We start from the raw sequence: 21210 nt of genomic DNA on the forward strand, positions 1-21210 counted from the left end.
ACCCTTAACAAGGAGAAAGAGAGGAGAAGTCAGCAGCTGCTGGACAACTAAATTCTGACGTCTCACCGAGGAACTGTCATGGAGTGGGTTCTGCGTTGGGACCCGATTTAAAGGTCTCAGAGCAACTAGAAAAGTTGAGCCGGCCCTGCTGAGTGAGCTTGGCAGCCTTTCTAAGTCACCTGACTTCCAGTCATGTCATAGCACGGTTAGCTACCCGGCCATACCTTCCTGCCAGGCTTGCCTGTAGATTCCAGAGGAGCTAAGGGCATGGGGATGTACAGCTCTCACTGATGTTGGCAGGGCAGACGCACCTCCAGAGAGAAGGTATGCCTCCATGCACCTCTATGCTAGAGTGCTCAGTCTGAGCCCCCTACCTATTGTCAGGAAGTGCATACGTAGCCCATGGTAAGCAGGGAAAGACAGAGGTTAACTCTACTTCACCCACAATGCTGAGCTGAAGACTGTTCTGGCTATAAGAAGAATTGTGAGTAGCCAATGCCTGACCCTCAGCAGATCCTGCAGTTAATTCTGTCTCATTAGGAAATGTGAAGATTTGGTCCTAATCCTAATAATGGCTTCCACTCAGAACCTTATCACTTAGGTCCTAGCAGCAGCCTTCCCCAACCTGCCCTGACCTAATGCCATGGAAATAGATGTTTAGTTCTAGCCTATCACAAAAGGAGACCCGGGTAATAAATTCCACCTACTTTGTGCCTAATTTGAATCCCCCTACTTTGAGGGAAATTCAAATTGGCCTTGGTCAATTACCCAGCAGGTGATGAAGATCACTGTCAAAGCGGAGAAACCTACACCTGAGAGGGCCTGGCTCCTCAGTATGCACAACCCAACAACTCTAGTTCTAACGGTCCATAAGTTCAGAAAGCCCCACACTTGCAAGAAGGGGCAGGCTTCTTTTTCTCACTTATAGATCAGGCAGCCAGATCTGGGCTGACATTTTGTCTTGCAGGTCTGATTACCAGGAGCAACTGAAATGAAGCCACTTGGAGAGCTCTTCTGTCCTGAAAACGGATATTTCTGTGCTGCTGAAATTCAGTGACAAATCAGCGGCAAACAATGGGCAGGGGCTTCTGCATGGCACTCTGATGCCAGACGTGCTCAAAGTGACTCTGAGGAGGAGATCCAGGGAGGAGTAGCTTATTCAGCCCAAAAGGACAGGTCCATAGTCCTGGTTCCATTCTCTGCCCTGGCAAGCACCCCGGACCTCCTGGGGCATTGAAGGCAGCATGTTGGGGATTACAGCAGCTGTGCAGCTAGTCCAGTGCTTTTTACAGCCCAATTGCCTGGGTCTGAAACAAATTAAGACTCTAAGGCTACTGAAGTCCTCCTGACCCCCAAATGCCCTTGGGACATTATCACAGTGGACATTATATCAACTCTCTCCCTGTGAAAGGACCACCAAACAATTCTAGAGTTGGTAGTCCTTCTAATAAAAACAGTAAACTGTATTTCTTAGTTGGTCAAACTATGCTTTATTCACCAGGGAGGTGGTGTCTCCCTCAAGATCACTTCGATACCAACTGCTATGGTCTTGCTGCTCAAAAACTTTTCCAGAAGCTTCTACATCTGAATTCACCTACCTGCTACCATTGCTCAGCCAGGGACAGTCAGAGAGACAGACTGGGTTGGAATTTCTCTAATGTCACATAAGGTTAATACCTCAAAGCGGTGTAGACCACTCCAAAAAAGCTTATAGGTGGCACTGACCCAATATATCAAAGACAACTCTATGTCCAATGTACCAAAGTATATTGCTGACAGGCCCTGGGAACTGGACAGGATCAGTGGGGGAGAGAGGGTTCTTTCAGGTGGGAGAGTTCTCAGCCCAACACCTCTGCCCCACACCAAAATTCAAAGACTTTCTTGGATCCATTCAAGTTTCTTGAGATTTATTGGGCCCCATGACCAAAGTTCCCCTTCTAATCCCTCTACTCCATAGGCTCAAGACCTCTGCCAAACCCCCTCCAAGTCCTCTGAAATCCTTGGCCAACAATAGTTGGAAGATAGCCTTGTTTCTTGATAACCACAGGGCTAGGATTACTACAGCTCCCTTTGAAAATCAATACATTAATATTCTACTTTGTAAATTAGTATCACTATGTTTGGTTATCATAAATCAGTATGATAGGACCTACTGGTAATCCCACTAAGACACCGCCACACAATGGGGCCTACCCTGGAAAAGCCGGCTAGCTAGCCTTACCAGTACAAGAGGAATTTAGAGAGCTGGAGACAAAACTCTAAACAAATAGAGCCAATAAGTGCATAACATAAAAACGAAACTAGAACCATGGTGGGAATATTCCTTTCAGTACCAACCTTCCTTCCTAGCTCCTATTGTAGAGGCTGATGGTTATTCTTGTTACCTATCTTGGGAAACGTTTGTATATCAGCAGATGCCTCTTATGTTTTAATCCAAAGAAGTGATAATGTGTGGCAGCAGGTACAATGGCAAACAGAATTTTTAAAGTAGGAGGTCTGACAGATTATTTCAACTTCCATCATGTAAGCAACTGCTCACTCAAAAGTAAGCTATACTCCCACAACGCTCAAAATAGAAGATACAAACATATCTTCATAGTAAAAAAAAAAAAAAAAAAGGGTATTTTAAGACTTCTTTCTCAGCAAGGAGCAAAAAAAAAGGGATGAAACAGCCATTTCATTTGAATTCAAGGAATCTTGCACTTGAGGTATTACCTAAGCTTGCACTCTGAGGTATCTCATAAGTGTCCTGAGTAAACAGGTATGTTATGGACTCTATTGTGTCTCTCCACAATTCATATGTGGGGCCTTTGCAAGGTAATTAGGCAATAAGGTTTTGACAGTGGGGGTCCCCATGATGGGAATAGTGTCCTTTAAAAAGGAAAGAGAAGAGGTCTCCCCCCCCACCCCCCTCTGCTCCATGTGAGGACACAGTGGGAAGGTGGCCGCCTGCAGTCTAGAAGAGAGTCCTCACCAGGAAACTGAATCTGCTGGCACCCTGATTTTGGATTTCCCAGGAGTGTGAGAAATACATTCCTGTATTTTGAAGCCACCCAGTCTACAGTGGCAACCTGAGTTGACTAATGCAATAAATATCTTTTAAATACATTTATTTTTTTTTAAATGGATATTTACAATCACTTACCTGCTACTAAAATCTATAACTGTGCTTGTGTCAGTTACCCAGAGATTTCACTTGAGTGACACGGGCTTCAGATTGATATTCTGCCCATAAGAAAATTTGATTAAATAATAAGCTATGAAGAATAGGTCATTCACTGGGAAGCCAGGGAGCAAAGCCAGAGCTAAGCTGGCGTGTCCACTCTTAGAAGCTGAGTCTGAAGCCACTGGATCAATACTAAAGGCTCGAGTTGAGAGTAAGAACAAGGCAGTGTCTGGAGTCTTTCAGTCAGACAAATCAGATGAGACATAGGAAGGCAACCCCATGGTTGATTTAGTCCCTCATTCCTATTCTCCAGTGGAAAAGGACCTGGCAATAAGCAAATATATAAACAATGTATAAACAAATCTGGGGATTTGCTGAGAAAGAAGGTGTGTATACATCTGATGTAGTGACAGGAGCATGAATGTTAAACCACAATATATACAAATGCATCATAAAGTCTAGTTAGTAGAATATCATAAGCCAACAGTGCTATTGATAAAAATGTGCATTACAACATACACTCTAGGGTTAGCCCAACAACCGCAACAAGCTCAAGTGATCATGAGCTTAAACAGTAGTTTTTCAAACCAAAATAACAATGACAAAACTTTGGTCGACTTAACAACATGATATACTGGACACAAAATACCCTTCTTTCGAATTGGGGGAATTCCAACTAAAACTTGTTTGTTGGCATGCACAGTGGAGCCCTGCAAATTGCCAAGTGTGTTGTGGCGGAGACTTCCTGAAAAGGACTTGCACTTGGGAGAGTTTGGGGTTTACCAGGAGGAGTCCAGTGCGTAATTGAGAACCACTGGCTGCTGTGTGAGGACTGTGCCTCCAGAGAGCTCGAGAAGCTGGGCTCCTGGCTTCCCCTGCTCCAGGGTGCACTGGGTTTTCAGGGCTCTTCCTTGCTCACTGTTTTCCTGTGGCAGTTGCCTGGGAATCCCAGTGGGGCCCGGCTGTTCCATGATGCTGTTACAGCCTCCTCCCTAGGAGTGATAAGTGAATGATATCTCTGGCCATACCATTCCTGGATGATGGAGTGTGATGATGTAGGAAATAATGTTAAGAAATAAGAGACATCCCTAGCTGGTTTGGCTCAATGGATAGAGTGTAGGCCTGTGGCCTGAAGGGTCCCCGGTTTGATTCTGGTCTTGATCCCTGGTGGGGGGCGTGCAGGAGGCATCCAGTCAATGATTCTCTCTCATCATTGATGTTTCTCTCTCTCTCTCTCTCTCTCTCTCTCTCTCTCTTTCTCCCTTTCTCTCTGAAATCAATAAAAATATATATATATTTAAAAATAAATAAGAGACAAACTTTTGGCAGCTATATATGATGCATATATGAGCAAAATTGTGTTTCATGCCAATTTCTAGGAGTAATATTTAAAATATTTAAGCATGATAGTTCTCTAACAATGCCTTAAAAGTGTGGACTCAAAATTGGGAGATATTAGTTATTTAAGGATGGTGTTTATGGGCATCAATAAACTATGCTAAGAAGGCAAACCTTTGGAAGACTAATTTCTAAGTTATGCATTTAATACCTAAGGACTAGAAAGGCTGAGCAAATTTAGCAATGCTAAGTATGGACAGCTGCTCCCTTCAGCTAAACCAGGCTGTGTTGTCCCCCTTAAGCCAAATAATATATTTTACAAGTTGAAACATTTATTTTTTTGCTTGCAGGCAGGAACAGTTAACAAGATCCCGAAGAGACAAAAGAAGTGCTAACAATAGGGAAGGATTAATGTATAACATCTGCATATTATTTTCCATCATCTGGTCAAAAGGAGCAAAGTATATAAACACAAATCAGAAATCCTAAGGTAATTTTCATTTCCTGAAAGACAGTAAAAGCTATAAACACAATAAACTGCATTGCCAGACATTCACACACACACACCTAACAAAAGTTTACAATTTCCTACAAAGGATGTGGGTAAGACGACCGTGTTCCTGTGGTAATGATTTCCCAAACAAGAAAAAAAAGTTAAAAAGACAAATCTTTTGCTAAGCTGCAGGCTACCCGGCCTCCTGATTTATGAGAACAACAAAAATAGAGTAGAGAGAGCTGTTTAAGAAATAAGTTAGAAATCAATATTCCATGAATCAGCAAGATCTATCAAATAAAACGACAATTTACAGTGGAAAGAAATTCCTTTCATAACTCGATATTGCCAAAAAATTTTATTTTGTAGCATGACACTTCAGATTGACACACTACCTCTAGTATGTTCTGTGGTCAAACGAAATAAATCTGCACACATATCCCATAAGATTCTACTCAATCCTTAATAAATAACAGTTCTCTTAGTAATACAAATACAGATTCATCCAATTAAAATATGGTGTACATTTAGTTTCTCATAATCTCATTTTCTTTCCTTGCCTTTTTGCATATTCTTACCTTCTTTCAGTATTTCCATATTAGTGCTATTTTACACTTTGCCCAGTTCATTGTCATTCATTTACTTCATTCATGCATCCCTTCAACAACTATTTAGTGAGTATTTGATGGCTTCAACAAATGATTGTGCCAAATCATTCATATTGCACTTACTGCCCTTCTGGAATTAATTCAATATTTCTAATAATAAATATTTCTATCTCTCCCTCTGCTTTCCTCTCTCTGAAATTAATAAAAACAGACATTTTTTAAATGTACTATCTTCAAAACAACAAAGTAAGGTAGGTATATTATTATTGTCATTTCACAAATCAGTCTTGACACTGGGAGGAGTGGCTGCCTGTGGTCTCACAGCTGGCACATGGCAGTGCCAATGAGGAGCCCTTGATCTGTCTGACCCCAAAGGCTTTTTAGCAGGGATTATTTACTTCATCATAGAGTAAATATGGCAGACTAGTGTATGCCTCCGTGAAATGCTACAATAATCAGTGGCTGCCTGTGGTCTCAATGAGGAGCCCTTGGTCTGTCTGACCCCAAAGGCTTTTTAGCAGCTCATCTGAGGAAAACAATTGGTACCCAATACAAAAAAATCTTTGAATAAAGTTTTGTTTGAATCTCTGCTACTCATAAAGCTCAGACCTTCTCCTCTTTCATTTGCCACTAAGAACAATATAGTCTTTAGATACATTTTTTAAAGAAATACCCTTTAACAGGGGTTTTTTGAAGCAAAGGTAGTTAGCTCATACAAAGAAAAATGCTGATTGATAAAAAAAACATTTTAAAATTCTGCAATTTATCTGCCCAGGAAATGTGCTATGCTTGATTACTTTCAGACCACTCATAATATTAACTGGGAGTAACAGATAATAGAGCATATGTAGTTAGGCATTTACAAATGAGTACTTTACTACACATTAAACCAAGGGAAAAATGCAAATATAAAATCCCATTTTTATTAATAAGAATAAAATAATATCACAAAATTAATGTTAACAGGATGTTTATTATGTTGCATTCACCTTAATTACTCCATTTTTGTTCGTACCTTATATTCTTCATAATCATTGTTGTCTAGCAAGTCCCTTTTCTCCATTTCTATAAGTTGCTCTGCAGAAGGCTTAGCTGGCAGATCCTTAATAGAGGCTTGCTCATAAATGGGCTTTCCATGAAAAAACAGTTCCTTCCAATCATGCATAATTTTATGTGGAATCAGACTAGCGCAAAAGAAAAAAAAGGTAGAGATGAATCAACGGTTAGTCATACATACACCTTAAACTATAGTCTTTCTATTATTATATTAGAGGCCTGATGCACGACATTCATGCACTGGTGGGGAGGAGTGGTTCCTCAGCCTGGCCTGCACCCTTTTGCAGTCTGCGAGCCCTCCAGGGATGTCCGACCGATGTAGAGGCGGGCCACTGTGCTCACCAGCCATTAGTCTGGCTTATGGCTGAGTGGTGCTCCCCTTGTGGGAGTGGCTGACCACCAGCAGGCAGCTCCTGCATGGAGTGTCTGCCCCCTGGTGGTCAGTGTGCATCATAGCAACTGGTTGTTCTGCTGTTCAGTCAATTTGCATATTACCCTTTTATTATATAGGATACATTCTCCAGGGTCTGCTGTTTGAGACCAGGGATTCCAACTTGCTGTTATATTCTTTTTTTTTTTTAATTTTTTTATTTTATTGATTTTTCACAGAGAGGAAGGGAGAGGGATAGAGAGTTAGAAACATCGATGAGAGAGAAACATTGATCAGCTGCCTCCTGCATACCCCCGACTGGGGATGTGCCTGCAACCAAGGCACATGCCCTTGGCCGGAATCGAACCCAGGACCTTTCAGCCCGCAGGGTGACACTCCATCCACTGAGCCCAACCGGTCAGGGCAATTCTTAAAGGTTAATAAAATGTCTGGGGCTTAGTAGGTTTGAATAAATGAATGCTACTTAAAGACACTGTTCTTCAAACTTTCTGACTATGAACTAAGAACAATATATTACAAAATGATTCACACTATCATAATACTTAGGTTTTTTATTCCCAGCTGTCTTGTTAAATGGCTGTGTGATTTCAGGAAATAATTTAAATGCTCTGGCAATAGTGCCCTCCTATACAAAATGAACAGGTGGAACACTTTTCAAAGCCCCTTTAAGAAGCCAGTTGGTTTACATATTTTCATATTAATGTATAACAGAAAGATCGACTGTATGGTTGTCTTATTATCACTGAACATTTGTTAATCTTTGAGATGATTTATCAGTAATTATTTCTATTTAAATCTGAGGGATGACTAGAGGAAGTAATCAGACAGAGTGATGGGACAATAGTTCCAAGATGAATGAAGCAGGCAAGGAAGGAAAGAGACTGACATGGCTCAGATACAGCTCTCTAAAAGTAGCTGGACTAGAGCTTGAAATTACAACTTAACCAGCAGTAGTTCATGTATTTCATTCTGAGACATGGCACCACATGGATGAACCTTGAAGACATGCTAATGAAATCAGCCAGATAGGAAAGGACAGATGCCCCATGTTTCCACTTACACGAGGGACCTCACACACTCATACTCATAGAGACAGAAAGTAGAACAGTGGTTTCTGGGGCCGGGGAAGGAGGGAGGGTGGAGTTATTGTTTAATTACCCAGAGTTCCAGTTTGGAATGATGAGGAAGTTCTGGAGATGGATGCTGGTGACGGGGCACAACAATGTGAATGTACTTAATGCCACTGAACTGTACACTTACAAACATTAGAGGGATACATTAAAAAAGTAGTATTTAAAGTTATAATTTAAAATATAATCATGTTTTCCATGAATAAAATATTAATAGTTGCTAAAGATTGCTTTATGGAGATATGGAAGTTTAGAAGTTAATAAGCTCACGCATAGAAATAACACCAGAATTATTTAAGCGTCATTGGCTTCTATGATGAAGTAAATAATTAAATCACTGAATTATATATTGCCCAAACTTAATCTTGCAGTTATTGAACTAATAGCCTACTATTTGAATATTAATAATTTTGTTAAGGAGCAATCTTAACAAAAGTCAGTTCATATAAATAGCTTGATACCAAAAATATATATACTGATAATATCTTTCTTAGTGCAGAATATAGAGAAATTAAAATCAGTTTATCTTGATTGTTAACCATGTAAACTAAAAAAACATCTTAACATGCAGGGGGTGGCAAAAGCAGGTTTACTGTTGTAATACAAATAAGTAATAGAATAATTAATAAATAATAGAAGAATCAAACTCTGTTTTGAGTACTCACAACTACACACCTACTTTTGTCCACCCGTGTTCATGTGCAATTAACTTATTCAGTTGCAATTAAAAGACACATTTTCAAAGGAAAGCCTCCCTAAAAGTTCTATGTATCAATACTTCTGGAACTTTAAATTTTTATGTATTTTTAAAATTATAATAAAAATAGTTTCACGTAGGCAATATGCTCTCTATATTAATTTTCATGAAGCAGGACTTAAGAGTAGTAAGAGGCAGACTAGTATATGCCTCCGTGAAATACTACAATAATCAAACTAATGCATATAAGAAGTCTTGAGCTTGCTAGACAGTTGTGCTCTGTAAGTGGGTTTTTAAGTCATCTATTTGACATAGAAATAATATATGTTTCCCTTTTGCTTTGGCCACCAGGAAACTCAGATAAAATTTGTAGCTCAGTTGCAGTAACTGGCAAACCTGCTGCCCATATAACTGTGTTTCAATTTATCCCCTTGTTGTTAACTTTCTACTTAAATTTAGATTTTCCCTTGTTCTTATTTTGGCATAGTCTTAATATTTCCTGTTTTGCTCAATATTTTCTTATAAATTGCATTGATTATTAGTAAAAGAATCTTTAAACAATTCCTGTCTCCTAGGAAGTCCCGAGTGTTTCAAATAACTTATCATAGTTGTCTTAGTAAATTGTAGTAAATTTACACACATTTAAATGTCAAAGACCTATAAGTGCATGTTAAATAAGGCGAGTCAGGGGTGAATTAAGTCAGTATCCAGGTTCTCTGGACCCCACTTCTCAGCCTTCTTTTCATGAAACATTTTTCTCTCTTCCCACCCAGTGTCTGCTTTACAATCGTAACCTTTCTCATTCTCTGGGGTGTCTCTATTGTGTTAACTGTAAAAAAACAAGACTTACTTATTTGTCAAAAGCCGGTATTCTGCCACTTTCGTGGACAAGTCAAGTATCTGATCCAAAATCTCTGTGCATGCTAAGTAGTGCTTCTGGTAGAGGGCTTGTGCTCTCTCCACAGCGATCTGCTCGTGAAGTTCCCGCTCTCTGATGGCTTGTTCTTCAAACTCGAGCTTGGCTTGTCTTGCCAAAGCCTAGGGTGACACAGACACTTTTAAATCACCGTGACTGGGCTGTGGTTGAAAAGAAAATAATGTCTTCATTTTAATAATAACAGAAATAGATCTCTAAATAGAATGAAACCTCCTTTTACACCAGGAAAAAAAATGATAGGGTCCCTTCTCCTGAGAATGATGGCAAAGACAAGTTTGGAAATACTCCCCTTAAAGCTTACTGATCAGCAAAACCGAGTACGGACGAAACTGGGGCTAATCAGGGGAAGCCCAAAGTGGACTGAGGATAAGTTGGGTCTTAAGTGTTTTAAACGAAGTCCTGATCTCACGGGTTTCAAGTAGTCAGGGACGAGAGAGAAACAGGCGCCTTTGCCCAGCCAGTGTGGCCCAGTGGCTGAGTACAGCCCCATGAAGCAGGAAGTCACTGGTCCCATTCCCGGTCAGGGCACATGTGTTTCTATCTCTCTATTCCTCTCCCTCCTTCCCTCTCTAAAAAATCAATAAAAAAAAACACAACAACATTAAAGGGGAAAAAAAGACGCAGGCACGTCAGTGCTAGACCTCAAGCACGTCTGTCCTCTTTGTACCCGTCTAAGGAGCCTTGCTCAGACACAGCTGCTCAGCCGTGCCCTTCGTGGGGGAGTTCTAGAATACTGATTTAGACGTAGAAAATCCTTTGGAAATCCCCCAATTATGCTGACCTGAAAATACCGCACATTTGCCGACAAATGTTACATGTGCTTAGACATCAACAAAGCCTGCTGCTGTCGCAGCGTTAATGCATGGATAACATTCATGCCTAGAGACATGTATTTCTGCAGAAAGCAACGAAGTACTTAAGCAGTTTGTCATTACCCTCAGCTCGGTTTGCACTATTGGTTTGTTTAAAAAACCCTTTCTTCACACAAGTACGAAGGTCGAACTCGGCACGACCAAATACCGCTTTTCAAGCAGCTATCCCGGCTCCTTGAGACATTCTATCCTGTGCTAACCAGCTCCAGAAACAAGACCTGCCTCCTGTGCCGTAACCCAGTGAGGGCCAAACGGAGGCGAGCTTGGGCCTGGATGGAGCTGGGATGGGATATGAGCCTCGCTTTCTGTACAGGAGTCAAGTACTAGCTGTGAACTTGGGCCAATCAGGGCCTGCGACTCCCTCTCCCTCCGTGGACAGCGCAGATACAGTGGGGCCTTGACTTACGAGTGTCCCGACTAACAAGTTTTTTGAGATACGAGCTGTCTCTCCGCCAATTTTTTGCTTTGAGTTGCGAGCTAAAATTCCAGTTACGAGCCAGCTTCAGATACCCCACCGCAAGTTGGCGCAGCGAACCTCACAGTGAACGCCACAACATCAGCCCAGCATCACGTGTCTCACTCGTTCACTTTAATGATTTGACATACGAGTAATTTGAGTTACGAGCGCTGTCACGGAATGAATTAAACTCGTAAGTCAAGGCCCCATTGTATTTGGAAGATTTGCCATGAACAGGAAACTGACTGAACCGTCTTGTCACAGCAAATATTCCTTATCATGATGGTGTTCACACAGGACTAAAGGCATGACAATAGACTGTGAGTGTCCGCTGAACCAAATGGGAGGTCCTTTTGTTTTGTTTTATTGTTGCTGGGAAAGGGGCCGGGCTGTGTGGCCTCTGAGGCCAGCCCTGTCCCTGTGGCCGGCTGAGGAGTGACAGCAGAATGCGTTAGCCTCGTGCAGCTCTGCAGGCCCTGTTTCGTAAGAAAGCAAACAGCTGAGGTACAAAGCTTTATGGCATGCTTTAGGAAGCGTGAAGAGTTCTAGAGAGAGGACTCTGAGAGAACAGTAGTTAGAAGAGAATTTATGGAGAAAGTGACATTAAAATGGGTCATGAGCTTGGTTTATTTCCAGGTCATGAGCCTGGAAATATTGGAATACTTAGGGTGTGATCAAACCCAACCTGAGGGCAGCAAGGCCATGTCTGTCCCAAGGCAGTGGTTCTCAACCTTCTTAATGCTGCAACCCTTTAGTACAGTTCCTCATCTTGTGGTGGCCCCCAACCACAAAATTATTTTCATTGCTACTTCAAAACTGTAATTTTGCTACTGTTATGAATCATAATGTAAATATCTGATATGCAGGATGTATTTTCAGGGGTCTTGACCCACAGGTTGAGAACCTCTGTGAGCTTTCACCTGGTACACCTCCCTCCCTCCCTCTCTCCTTCCCAGTTCCCCCTTTCTCTCTCCCCCCCATCTCTCTACCCTCCCGCTCCAAGTCCCTTCCATGTCTTTCTTCCATCTTTCTAGCTACCTAGTCTTCTACCTCTACCCACACTACCACCCCGGACCCTGCGCTAAATTCACTGTAACTTCCTGTCCCATCACAGCAAAGTGGGTTGCAGCCCCAGAAAAGAAAGAAGGAAAGAGCAAAGGAAGCCTGTGGTGTGCGTTCGGACTCTGGAGTCTACAGACCTGGCCTGCTCCCAGCCTCGCCACTGAGAAGCTGTGTGACTGAGCTTCTAGACCTCATTTTCCTTGTAACATGTGGAAAGGATAGTGGCCACATGAAACGGCCATTGTGAGAGTACATAAGCATGCAATGAACAGAGCTCAATGCCTGACTCAAAGTAAATGCTCAAAAAATGTTAAATATTAATGTGTTCGATTATTGTTAAAACAATAGTAGGCCAGGAGTTTAAAATCAGAAACTGTCTTAATAGACACCCAATTGTCTTAAAGAGATTAGCAAAAGCAATCAAAATCAAAACAGGCAAAAACTCCTAAATAATGTGCACAACTCCAGCTCTCTCTCTCTCTCTCTCATTTTCCAGACATTGGCTTAAGCCCTGGGGAAACAGTATTAACAGAGGCACACATGGTCCATCCTCACGGAACTCTCACCCATGGGAGATAACAGACAAAAAGTCACACAAATCCACCGATAATTATGCACTATACGTGTCACTAGGGAGAGTCGTGGGTGTGAGGGTCCATGCAGCAGCCTGACCCGGACACGCCATGTGAGGGGCTCTGCAAGATGACCGCTAGCTGGGGAAAGGCAGGTGGGAAGAGGGGAGAGAGAGAGAAGTGGCTTTTTCAGGGTCCGAGAGACCAGTGTGGTCAGAGTCCAGGGGATGGAGGGGACAGGTCAGAGCAGGGATGTGGTGGGCAGGAAGCCAGGGCTGGATGCTCTTTAGTGTGAGTCATGGCTGTGGTGACATCCGAGTTACCAGTATTCCCCTGGCTGCAGAGCAGAGAGCAGTGTGGGAGGGGATGAGAGCAGGACAGACAATTTGTATAAGTTCAATCTAATTTTCTCCTTTCTTCATTTCTAACAACTTATCCGAAGTCTCATCAAGTCCTGCATTAGGGAATTTCTGCAGATGGAAAAGATGAAACTGATGCAGGCTCCTCCTCGCTCTAAAAGCTACATCCAAAGGCAAGTGAGTCTGAATTACTCAGAGAGGACAGAGGGAAAGGTGCTGAGAACACGGAGAAAGAGAAAGGGGTACCCCACTCCTCTGCAGCTCCTGGGTAGCAGCAAAGCCTCCGAGGGGAACATGTGAGGGGCCCACAGAGGCCGGCATGGCCTCCTCAGAGACCTGTGTGCTGATGGCAACGTGTGGGCTGGCGTAGCTGAGTCTCAATGGCAACAGGCTGGGCTTGTGCCCGGTGGCCGACACGTTTCCCTGATGACTTGACCCCATGACCTGGCCACTGTACACCTCTGTGGGCAGCGGTGAGCTGTTGAGTTTAGCTGAGGTCGATTTGAAAGACCTAAATAATGTTATGACCTTGCACACACCAGCTGTGGTTGCCAATGCATAGCCACCAAACATAGAGGAAGGAGAGCTGGCGGCAGGAGGAGCTGGGGTGGTGGTGCTGGCATGGAGGGAGACGGGCAAACTGAAGAGATTTTGATTTAGTCCCTGCAATCAGCAGGACTCAGTGATGTTTGGGATATGGAGGAGTGAGGATTAATCAGACTTCAAGTGGGCCTGAGGTTTGGTTGGAATATGGAACCTTAAAAAAGAACAGTTTAGAGACATGGGTCATAAATTTGACTTTAACATCAGATGTGGATGTGAGATATATGAAGAGAGAGGTCAGGGACGCAGCTGGACACATGGATGCACATGTCAGAGGCCGGAGACATAGATGTGTGAGTCCCATGTCTGTGGCAGTAATTACACCCCGTGGCTGTAGAAGAGACTGTCTGAGGAAGCAACAGAGGAGAGAAGGAGGGGGGCCCAGGACTTAGCTTTCAGGACCCCGTAAATGCTTGCTATTCCAGGAGAATGTCCTACACGAGAGCAGAGGCTAAGCAGCCAAAGAAACAGGAGGAAAGCCAGGAGTGCTCTCAGCTGTGCTCAACAGGATTGGCCAGGAAATCATGAGTCCATCCCATTCACAGTAATAGTATGAAGCACTACCAACAGCTCATGAGCACCATGAACAACCTTTACCGTTTTTAATAAATTTAAAGGTACTAAAATTAAAATTAAAATTAAAATTCAACTCTTCTTTATTTCATTGCTCCTTATGCACCAGCCTCTGTTGATGGAGGAGGGGATAAATTCAAGCTGTGGAACTAGCCATCTCAAAGGGAGGGACTTCAGGGAGCAGCTACCTCAGCGTTAGGAAAGGCAATCCCGTGGAGGAAGAGATGCGATTGTTACATCTGTCTCTGAGGCTGCAGTGGGCCTCAGTGGCCCAATCTTCACAGTCTGTTCCATCCCAGGTGAGGAGAGGGAACGCTTTTCAGCCCAGGGAGACCAGCGCTGCTACAGCCACATTACTATCCTGCCCCTGATTAACTGGGCTTGTGAGGCAAATGTACTCTACAAACAGGCACCTGGAAAGGTTAGCTAAACACATCATTTCCAGGGTAAGCAAATGCACTCGATCCTTTCAGCTTCACTCCTGTCAGAAAAGGAGGAATGAAACTATTATCCAGACAATTCCGCTCTTGAGAGGGCACGGAGGTCAGTGTCCACGCAGCCATAGGACCGTGGAGAGCGGTAAGATCTGCAGAATCAAGACTAAAGGGGAAGGGTAAAGGATGGAGATGCTGTGTGCGTTTTCACTGTAGTTGTACAAAAATAAAAAGGGGGAGATAATGGAGAGAGATCATTGATTGGCAGCCACATACCTACAGCTTTGTTTACCTTGATAGGTAGGAAGAAGCAAAAGTAACCTCAGAAAGATTTTTAAGGGAGATATTGTTTACCGCTTCTCGATCGAGAGCATCCTGGAAATCTTTAAGTCGCCTCTCCTCATATTGTTTTTCTCGGAAAATTCTGTTTTGCCATAAGACTTCCTTCTCGTGGCGGACGTGCATGAGCTGCACGGCGATCCTGCGCTCCTGCTGGGACTGCCGCATGAGCCGGTTGATCAGCTGCTCCTCCCGGTAAGCCTCCTGAGAAGACCATTGGGGGAACCAATCACTGTCAAGGTCATGTCCTAGTTTCCCACTGGGCTAAGACCCTGACTGTAAACAGTGTGGAAAAGGTATAGCATTCATCTGCATCACTTTCCGCCATTTGGTTTAAATTTGAACATGGCAAACATCAAGTCATAAAAATAAAAAATTTCCAACGAAGGTTGCATACTTTGGGTATCTAGAAGAAGCATTACGGATTTACTAGTATAGCTCCCTGTTATTTAAATAGATTATTGCCTCATTTAAAATTTGAAAAAAAAATCAATCAGGTGATTGTTTTCAAGACTTTATAAACAAGGGATCTGATTCTCAGTTTTGAGTGTGTTTGCAGAAACGTGGAATTGTGCTGTAGGTACTCTTAACGGAAGTGCTAGTTGTAAAAACAAATAGAGGCGCTATCTGGCTGCAGATGGAGGATCTGATTAGTTCCCTGAGGAGGCATCTCAACACCTATTGAGTGAGGAAAGGCAAAAACCGAATAGAATGGGAAGACCAGGGAAGAGGCTAAGGAGAAAGGACCTACAGCTTATCCTAGAAGATTGTAATGGTTGCAATCTGGAAGACAAACCAGATGCATTCTCTTGGTTCTCTTTCAGAGAATTAAAGGGGAAGCAGTAAGTGAACAGTGGACAGAGCATGGAACTGGGATTCAGAGGCCCTGGCCAATGCACTGCTGTGTGTCCTAGGCAAGCAACTTGGATTTTCGGGGTCTCTTTCTGGACAAGTAAAATGAGGGGTTTAGGTGAAAGGTGATCTCCAAAGCCCCTTCGAGCTCTCTCACTTGTCTAAACAGAGACATCATGTGGAAGGGTGAGGTAATTCAAGTCCTCAAGGGGGAAAACTCAAAAGAATACCTGAGAATTGGCATTGCCCATTTAACACTCAATAACCCAATTATTTAAGAAGCAAATCTGACATCATTAATGACACAGTTTCACACCATTTCTCCCACTATGTGATTATGAGAGGAATACTGCGTACCTTTTCAGAATCAAGACACAAATAACAATAATACGGCAGCAAATGCCACAACTTGAACCGGGGAATTATGTAAAAATGTAGGTAAATGTGAATCTGAAGTGAGAAATAACCTTTTAGCACAAAGTGATGTTATGATGTCCCATTGATATCTGAGGCAGAGTGGCAGATGATACATACATAAGATACGCATAATGTGCGTATGAAAGACTGCATTTTGTGACATTTCCAACAGTATCATTTAACCAACATCCAAATATCTAACCTCTTGTGCTTCGTGGGCTATCAGCTGGTCCATTAACAGTCTCCGGCGTCTTTTCTCCCTTTGCTCTCGTGCAAACGCATCTTCTTTGAGTCGCTTTTGGATTTTTTTAATGTAGTCGTCATCCGAGTAAGTGCTTAACAAATCGGCAGTTGTCTGGGCTGCTGTATCTAAAGAAGGCTTGGGTGTACTGAGGACAATAGTTTTTATTTTAGATTCAAAACATAATATGATCACGGGCCACTACTTGTGAGCATGGAGGAAGAACTCAGGAGAAGGGTCCTCGGAGCCCTCTGCTAATTTGTCATTATAACCATGAAAGTGAACACTAGAACTTCAGTGTGACCCTTCAGTGTGGTCAACAGGTTCCACTTTGCCTCCCCCCTTTTCTGGACTCGAGCTCTGGGGGCCTTTTCTCTAGGTCCATCAACTCCTTGTTCTTTCACTTCTCACGATCTTCACTCTACCCAGACACTTTGGATTTCTCTCCCTCTTCTTCCTCCGGGCTCTAGACCTCTTGCTTTCCCTGTTTTGAGTCAACAGTAGCACAATATTGGTAACCCAAGTGTTAGGGGAGTCACAGGCATACTAATGCCAGGACACAGAGTACTCCCAGGGTGGTTCTGTCCACTGCCACTCTCTCTCACCTATGCACGTGCAAGCTGCTCTAGGACCTCCCAGCTATCGGACTGTTGAGGGCAGTGGCCCAGCTCCTGCCGGAAGCTCGGCAGTTGAATGTTGACTTGCTCATCATGCCACACTCACAGGCACAGTTCTGACCTAGCTTCTCGCCCAAGTCCTGGAGACCCAAGATGAAGAGACCAACCTCGGGGATTTGTCCTACCTCATGTCCACAATTAAAGGCTCAAGGAGACCTGGTCTCACCAACACAAAGCACACACACTCAGATGGTGGCTTAGAAGAGAACTGCTAGGTTCTTCCAAAATTTATCATTAGAAGATGTATTGTTATGTCTCTAAGGATCAAATAACCAATTCCCATCGTCATACCTCTTTAAAAAATAAACAATGGCCCTAGCCGGTTTGGCTCAGTGAGTAGGCCTGCAGACTGAAGGGCCCCGGGTTCGATTCTGGCCAAGGCACATGCCTGGGTTGTGGGCTTGATCCCCAGTGTGGGGTGTGCAAGAGGCAGCCAATCAATGATTCTCTCTCATCATCGATGTTTCTCTCTCTCTCTCCCTCTACCTTCCTCTCTGAAATCAATAAAAATATATTTTTTAAAAAAGAACAAAGCCATCTATAATAATAAAAGCATAATATGCTAATTAGACTGGACGAACAAAGCCAGGGCTGTGTGGAAAGCCCAGGTCACGGGTGCCTGCCAGCAGCTGGAGGGAAGCTCGGGTCCCAGGTGCCTGCCTGTGGCAGGAGGGAAGCCCGGGTCCTGGTTGCCAGAGGGAAGCTAGTGCTGGCAGCCAAGGGAAGGAAGACCTACTCTTGCACAAATTTTGTGCATCGGGCCTCTAGTTCTCTCATAAAAAATAAATAAAATAAATGAAAAATAAACAGTGTAAGACAATGGTATAAGATCTATCATAATATGGCTTGCCAAGAAATCATGAATTTTAATATTAGGAATAATTATGGTTTTTAATATTATATAATATTAGTGTATTTGTTTTAAAATATAACTTACAATTTTGTTTAAAAGACAGGACACATTATCATTGTGTGTAGGAACTAAATGGTCATCAATTCTCATACAGAGAAAGGTACTCTTGCAAAAGCACAGCTAGTGCATGTTCAATGAGGCAATAACTGCATGTTAGCATACAGATCACATGATATTATAGTTCATGATTTCTAGGTTTGCTGCTCCCTGCTGAACTCTGAGCACATAAGAAAAGTATCCAATTTTACACCTCTCCGTACTTAGGCCTTGTATGCCTGCCATGCAGCTGATGTTTGCTAAATTTCAAATGATATGCTAAGAAGTATAATACATGTGTGATATAATTTTTAAAATTACACACTAAATTTCTGGTTATTGTATCAGCAGGGGCTCAGCCTTCAGTTCATTCTGTCACTGAGAGTTGCTGAACAGAAACTGAGTAGCTGTCAAAGTCTCAGTAATGAAGACAAAGTTTATCCCAATCTATATATCAAGATTTAGTACAATTAAGTATTTATGAAAATTATGTAACATAACTTTTTTAGATCATTCATCAAAATTCTTACCATATTTTTATATAAATGTGTTGTTTAAAATATTTTTTTCCTAGATTGAGCATGGATGAATGGCTCTTTTGACACTGTATTTATGCTACCAATAATATAACGAATATACTTTATCAGTCGGTTCATTCATCCACCCATCCATCTGTTGTCTTATTACAATAAAGGTCTGAACAAAGCTACATGATACTTCCTTGAATGAATATTCATTTTACTAGTATGGATTTATTGAGGGCAATAATTATGTTTTCTTTTTATCTGCTTGCCAGGCTTCCATAGAGTTAGGATATGTGTGAATTATTAGTACTAGGAAACTTGGCCAAATTTGTAAATATTAAAAACAGCTTGTTAGGAAGAACCGACGGGAAATGTGTGAACCCAAATGTCATGTTGCAGCAGCCAGCAACCTCAGCTACAGAAGCAAATAGCAGGTCACATTTGTTCCTTGTCTTAAAAAGTAAAGACGTACATGTGAGGGAAAAGTAGCCATGGGAACCCTTGTGTTGCTCCCATTGAGACCTTTTATTCTTCCACGAGGGGAACAAGGGGCACTGTGAGGTGACATCCCCGAGGAACTGTCGGGAGCTGGCTGGGAGAGGATCGCAGTGCTTTCGGGCATCAACTGGTATGGTTTCACAATGAGCCCAGAACATGCTAGACTCAGTCTAAGCTAAGAATTCAGAATGTCTCAAAAAAAAAGTAGCGATTGCAAAAGAGGCTTCCGAAGGACCATGCTGTACCATAGCCTTGGTTTTCTTTCAAGGTTTGCTCTAGCCCAGGGCTTCCCAACAGTTTCCACTTTAGGGCCATCAGAGAAAATGCTCTTTGTGCAGCACGTGGAAGGGACGTTCAGTCTCTGATGAGGCTGGTCACGGCGAGGGGGGACTGGTCCAGGGACTCTTGCTGCCCGGGCCCTATCCTGCCTTTCTGAGAAGGGAAGGTGCATATTCATGGTGCCCAGGGGGAAATCTCTAGCAAGATGAAGAGGAGGCTCCTACAGAGAGAAGACTTCTGACAGACACTGCTATGTCCCTCCTTTTCCCCTCCAAACCGAGCCCAACTTTTATTCAGAAAAAAACAATGTCCCTAGCCAAAAACTACACTTCCCAGCCTCCCATTCTGCTGCGTAGGACAGTGTGACTGAGTTCCAGCCAATAAGATGTGAGCAGAAATGTTATATGGGCCTTCTGGAGAGGCTTGTAAAAGGAGCCATTTAAGACCGGAGATAGCTACTTTGGCCTGTCTTCCTTCCTGACACTGGAACATGGGCCAAGTGGCCGGAGCTCCAGCAGCCATCTGTGCATGTGACGGTGAGGACGCAAAACCACACAAGGGGACGTGGAGCAAAAGGCACAGAGGAGCTCAGTCCCTGAGGACCTTGGAGCTGCAACACACACCTTGGATGCTTATGCTCTGATTTCTGTGACACACGAATGAAGTAAACATCCATCTACTTCAACCCACTCTTGTCTGGTGGTTTCCAAAGCTAACTGGTAGAGAGACCGAGGCTCAGGTCCAGTCAGCAAAGGCCACAGGAAGCAGGGTGCGTGTCTGCAGCCATGCTGTACAGGGATGATCTTTGAATCATCTAACCGACAGGGCAAGGTCACGAATCAATTGGAATGGGTGCTGGGGCAGGGAATGGGAGATGCTGCTGTGCTTGGTGTCACCTCTGGTTGCTAACTTGTGTGGTGTCCTAGGAAAGGAGCTGGCCCTGGGGCCACAGAGACCACCATCCACCAGAAAGTAACGAAATATTCCAAGATGGCCCTGCTGGTGGATGTCATGTGTTTATCGCTCCAGAGTGTGTGGCTGGTGAGGTGAGTGAAAGAGTTGGGGGAAATCCAGTGGTTTCATGGGCCAGTGAGGTGGATGTGGTGGGTTTAGGCGGCGGCCACCTGGGTGTGTGGGCGTGGATTGTTTTCTCATGGAGTCGGGGCAGCACTGGAAAACGGGAGTGGGAACCATGGCTGGGCATCGGGAGTTTCTGCAGAGGGTGGGAGGGGAAGGGCTGCGTACATTCTTCATCCGGCTTTACTTTCCTGCCACATCTGACTTCCGCACCACTTTTTCCTAGCTTTTTCTTATTCCTCCTCATTTGACGCTGTTTCCTTCCCCCAGAAAGATTAATATGGAACTCAAGTATATAATTTGTGCCTTTCTTCTTTGACAAAGATTTATTTCAGTCTATAAATTTAAATTCTATAGATTGAGTAGAGTTTGATAGTTTACATAAAAAAAGAAAAACACCTCAAGCTGCTCCTATATTATACGTAGTCCTTAATTGATTATAGTGAGTCAATGACCCCCCCCCCCCCCAATAGGAGATCTTTATCTTTGGACAAATGAAGCCCATTAACCAGGCACTTTTTCAATTAAGTCACCAAACTGACTTAATGACATTTGGTCAACAAACTGATTCAACAACTCTTTATTGAATCCTTGTGCTAAATGCTGAGG

The 21210-nt window shown here is 43.1% G+C and overlaps 1 protein-coding gene across 4 annotated transcripts in view; it reads right to left on the reverse strand.

The window, feature by feature from the left end:
• LOC139008524 (sperm flagellar protein 2-like) overlaps positions 1-21210 on the reverse strand; it is a 130424-nt gene that overhangs the window by 89351 nt on the left and 19863 nt on the right. For all 4 annotated transcript variants that reach the window (XM_070411843.1, XM_070411842.1, XM_070411841.1 and 1 more), the window contains 4 exons: positions 16559-16745; positions 15103-15291; positions 9730-9917; positions 6621-6789 (listed from right to left, as the gene is read on the reverse strand). In XM_070411843.1, the coding sequence (XP_070267944.1) occupies positions 6621-6789; positions 9730-9917; positions 15103-15291; positions 16559-16745 (733 nt within the window). The remainder of the gene's footprint in view (positions 1-6620; positions 6790-9729; positions 9918-15102; positions 15292-16558; positions 16746-21210) is intronic.

This window comes from Myotis yumanensis, unplaced genomic scaffold (assembly GCF_028538775.1).
Source record: "Myotis yumanensis isolate MYYU_CA2020_CCGP unplaced genomic scaffold, mMyoYum1.0.hap1 SCAF_4, whole genome shotgun sequence".
NCBI classification, from domain to species: domain Eukaryota; kingdom Metazoa; phylum Chordata; class Mammalia; order Chiroptera; family Vespertilionidae; genus Myotis; species Myotis yumanensis.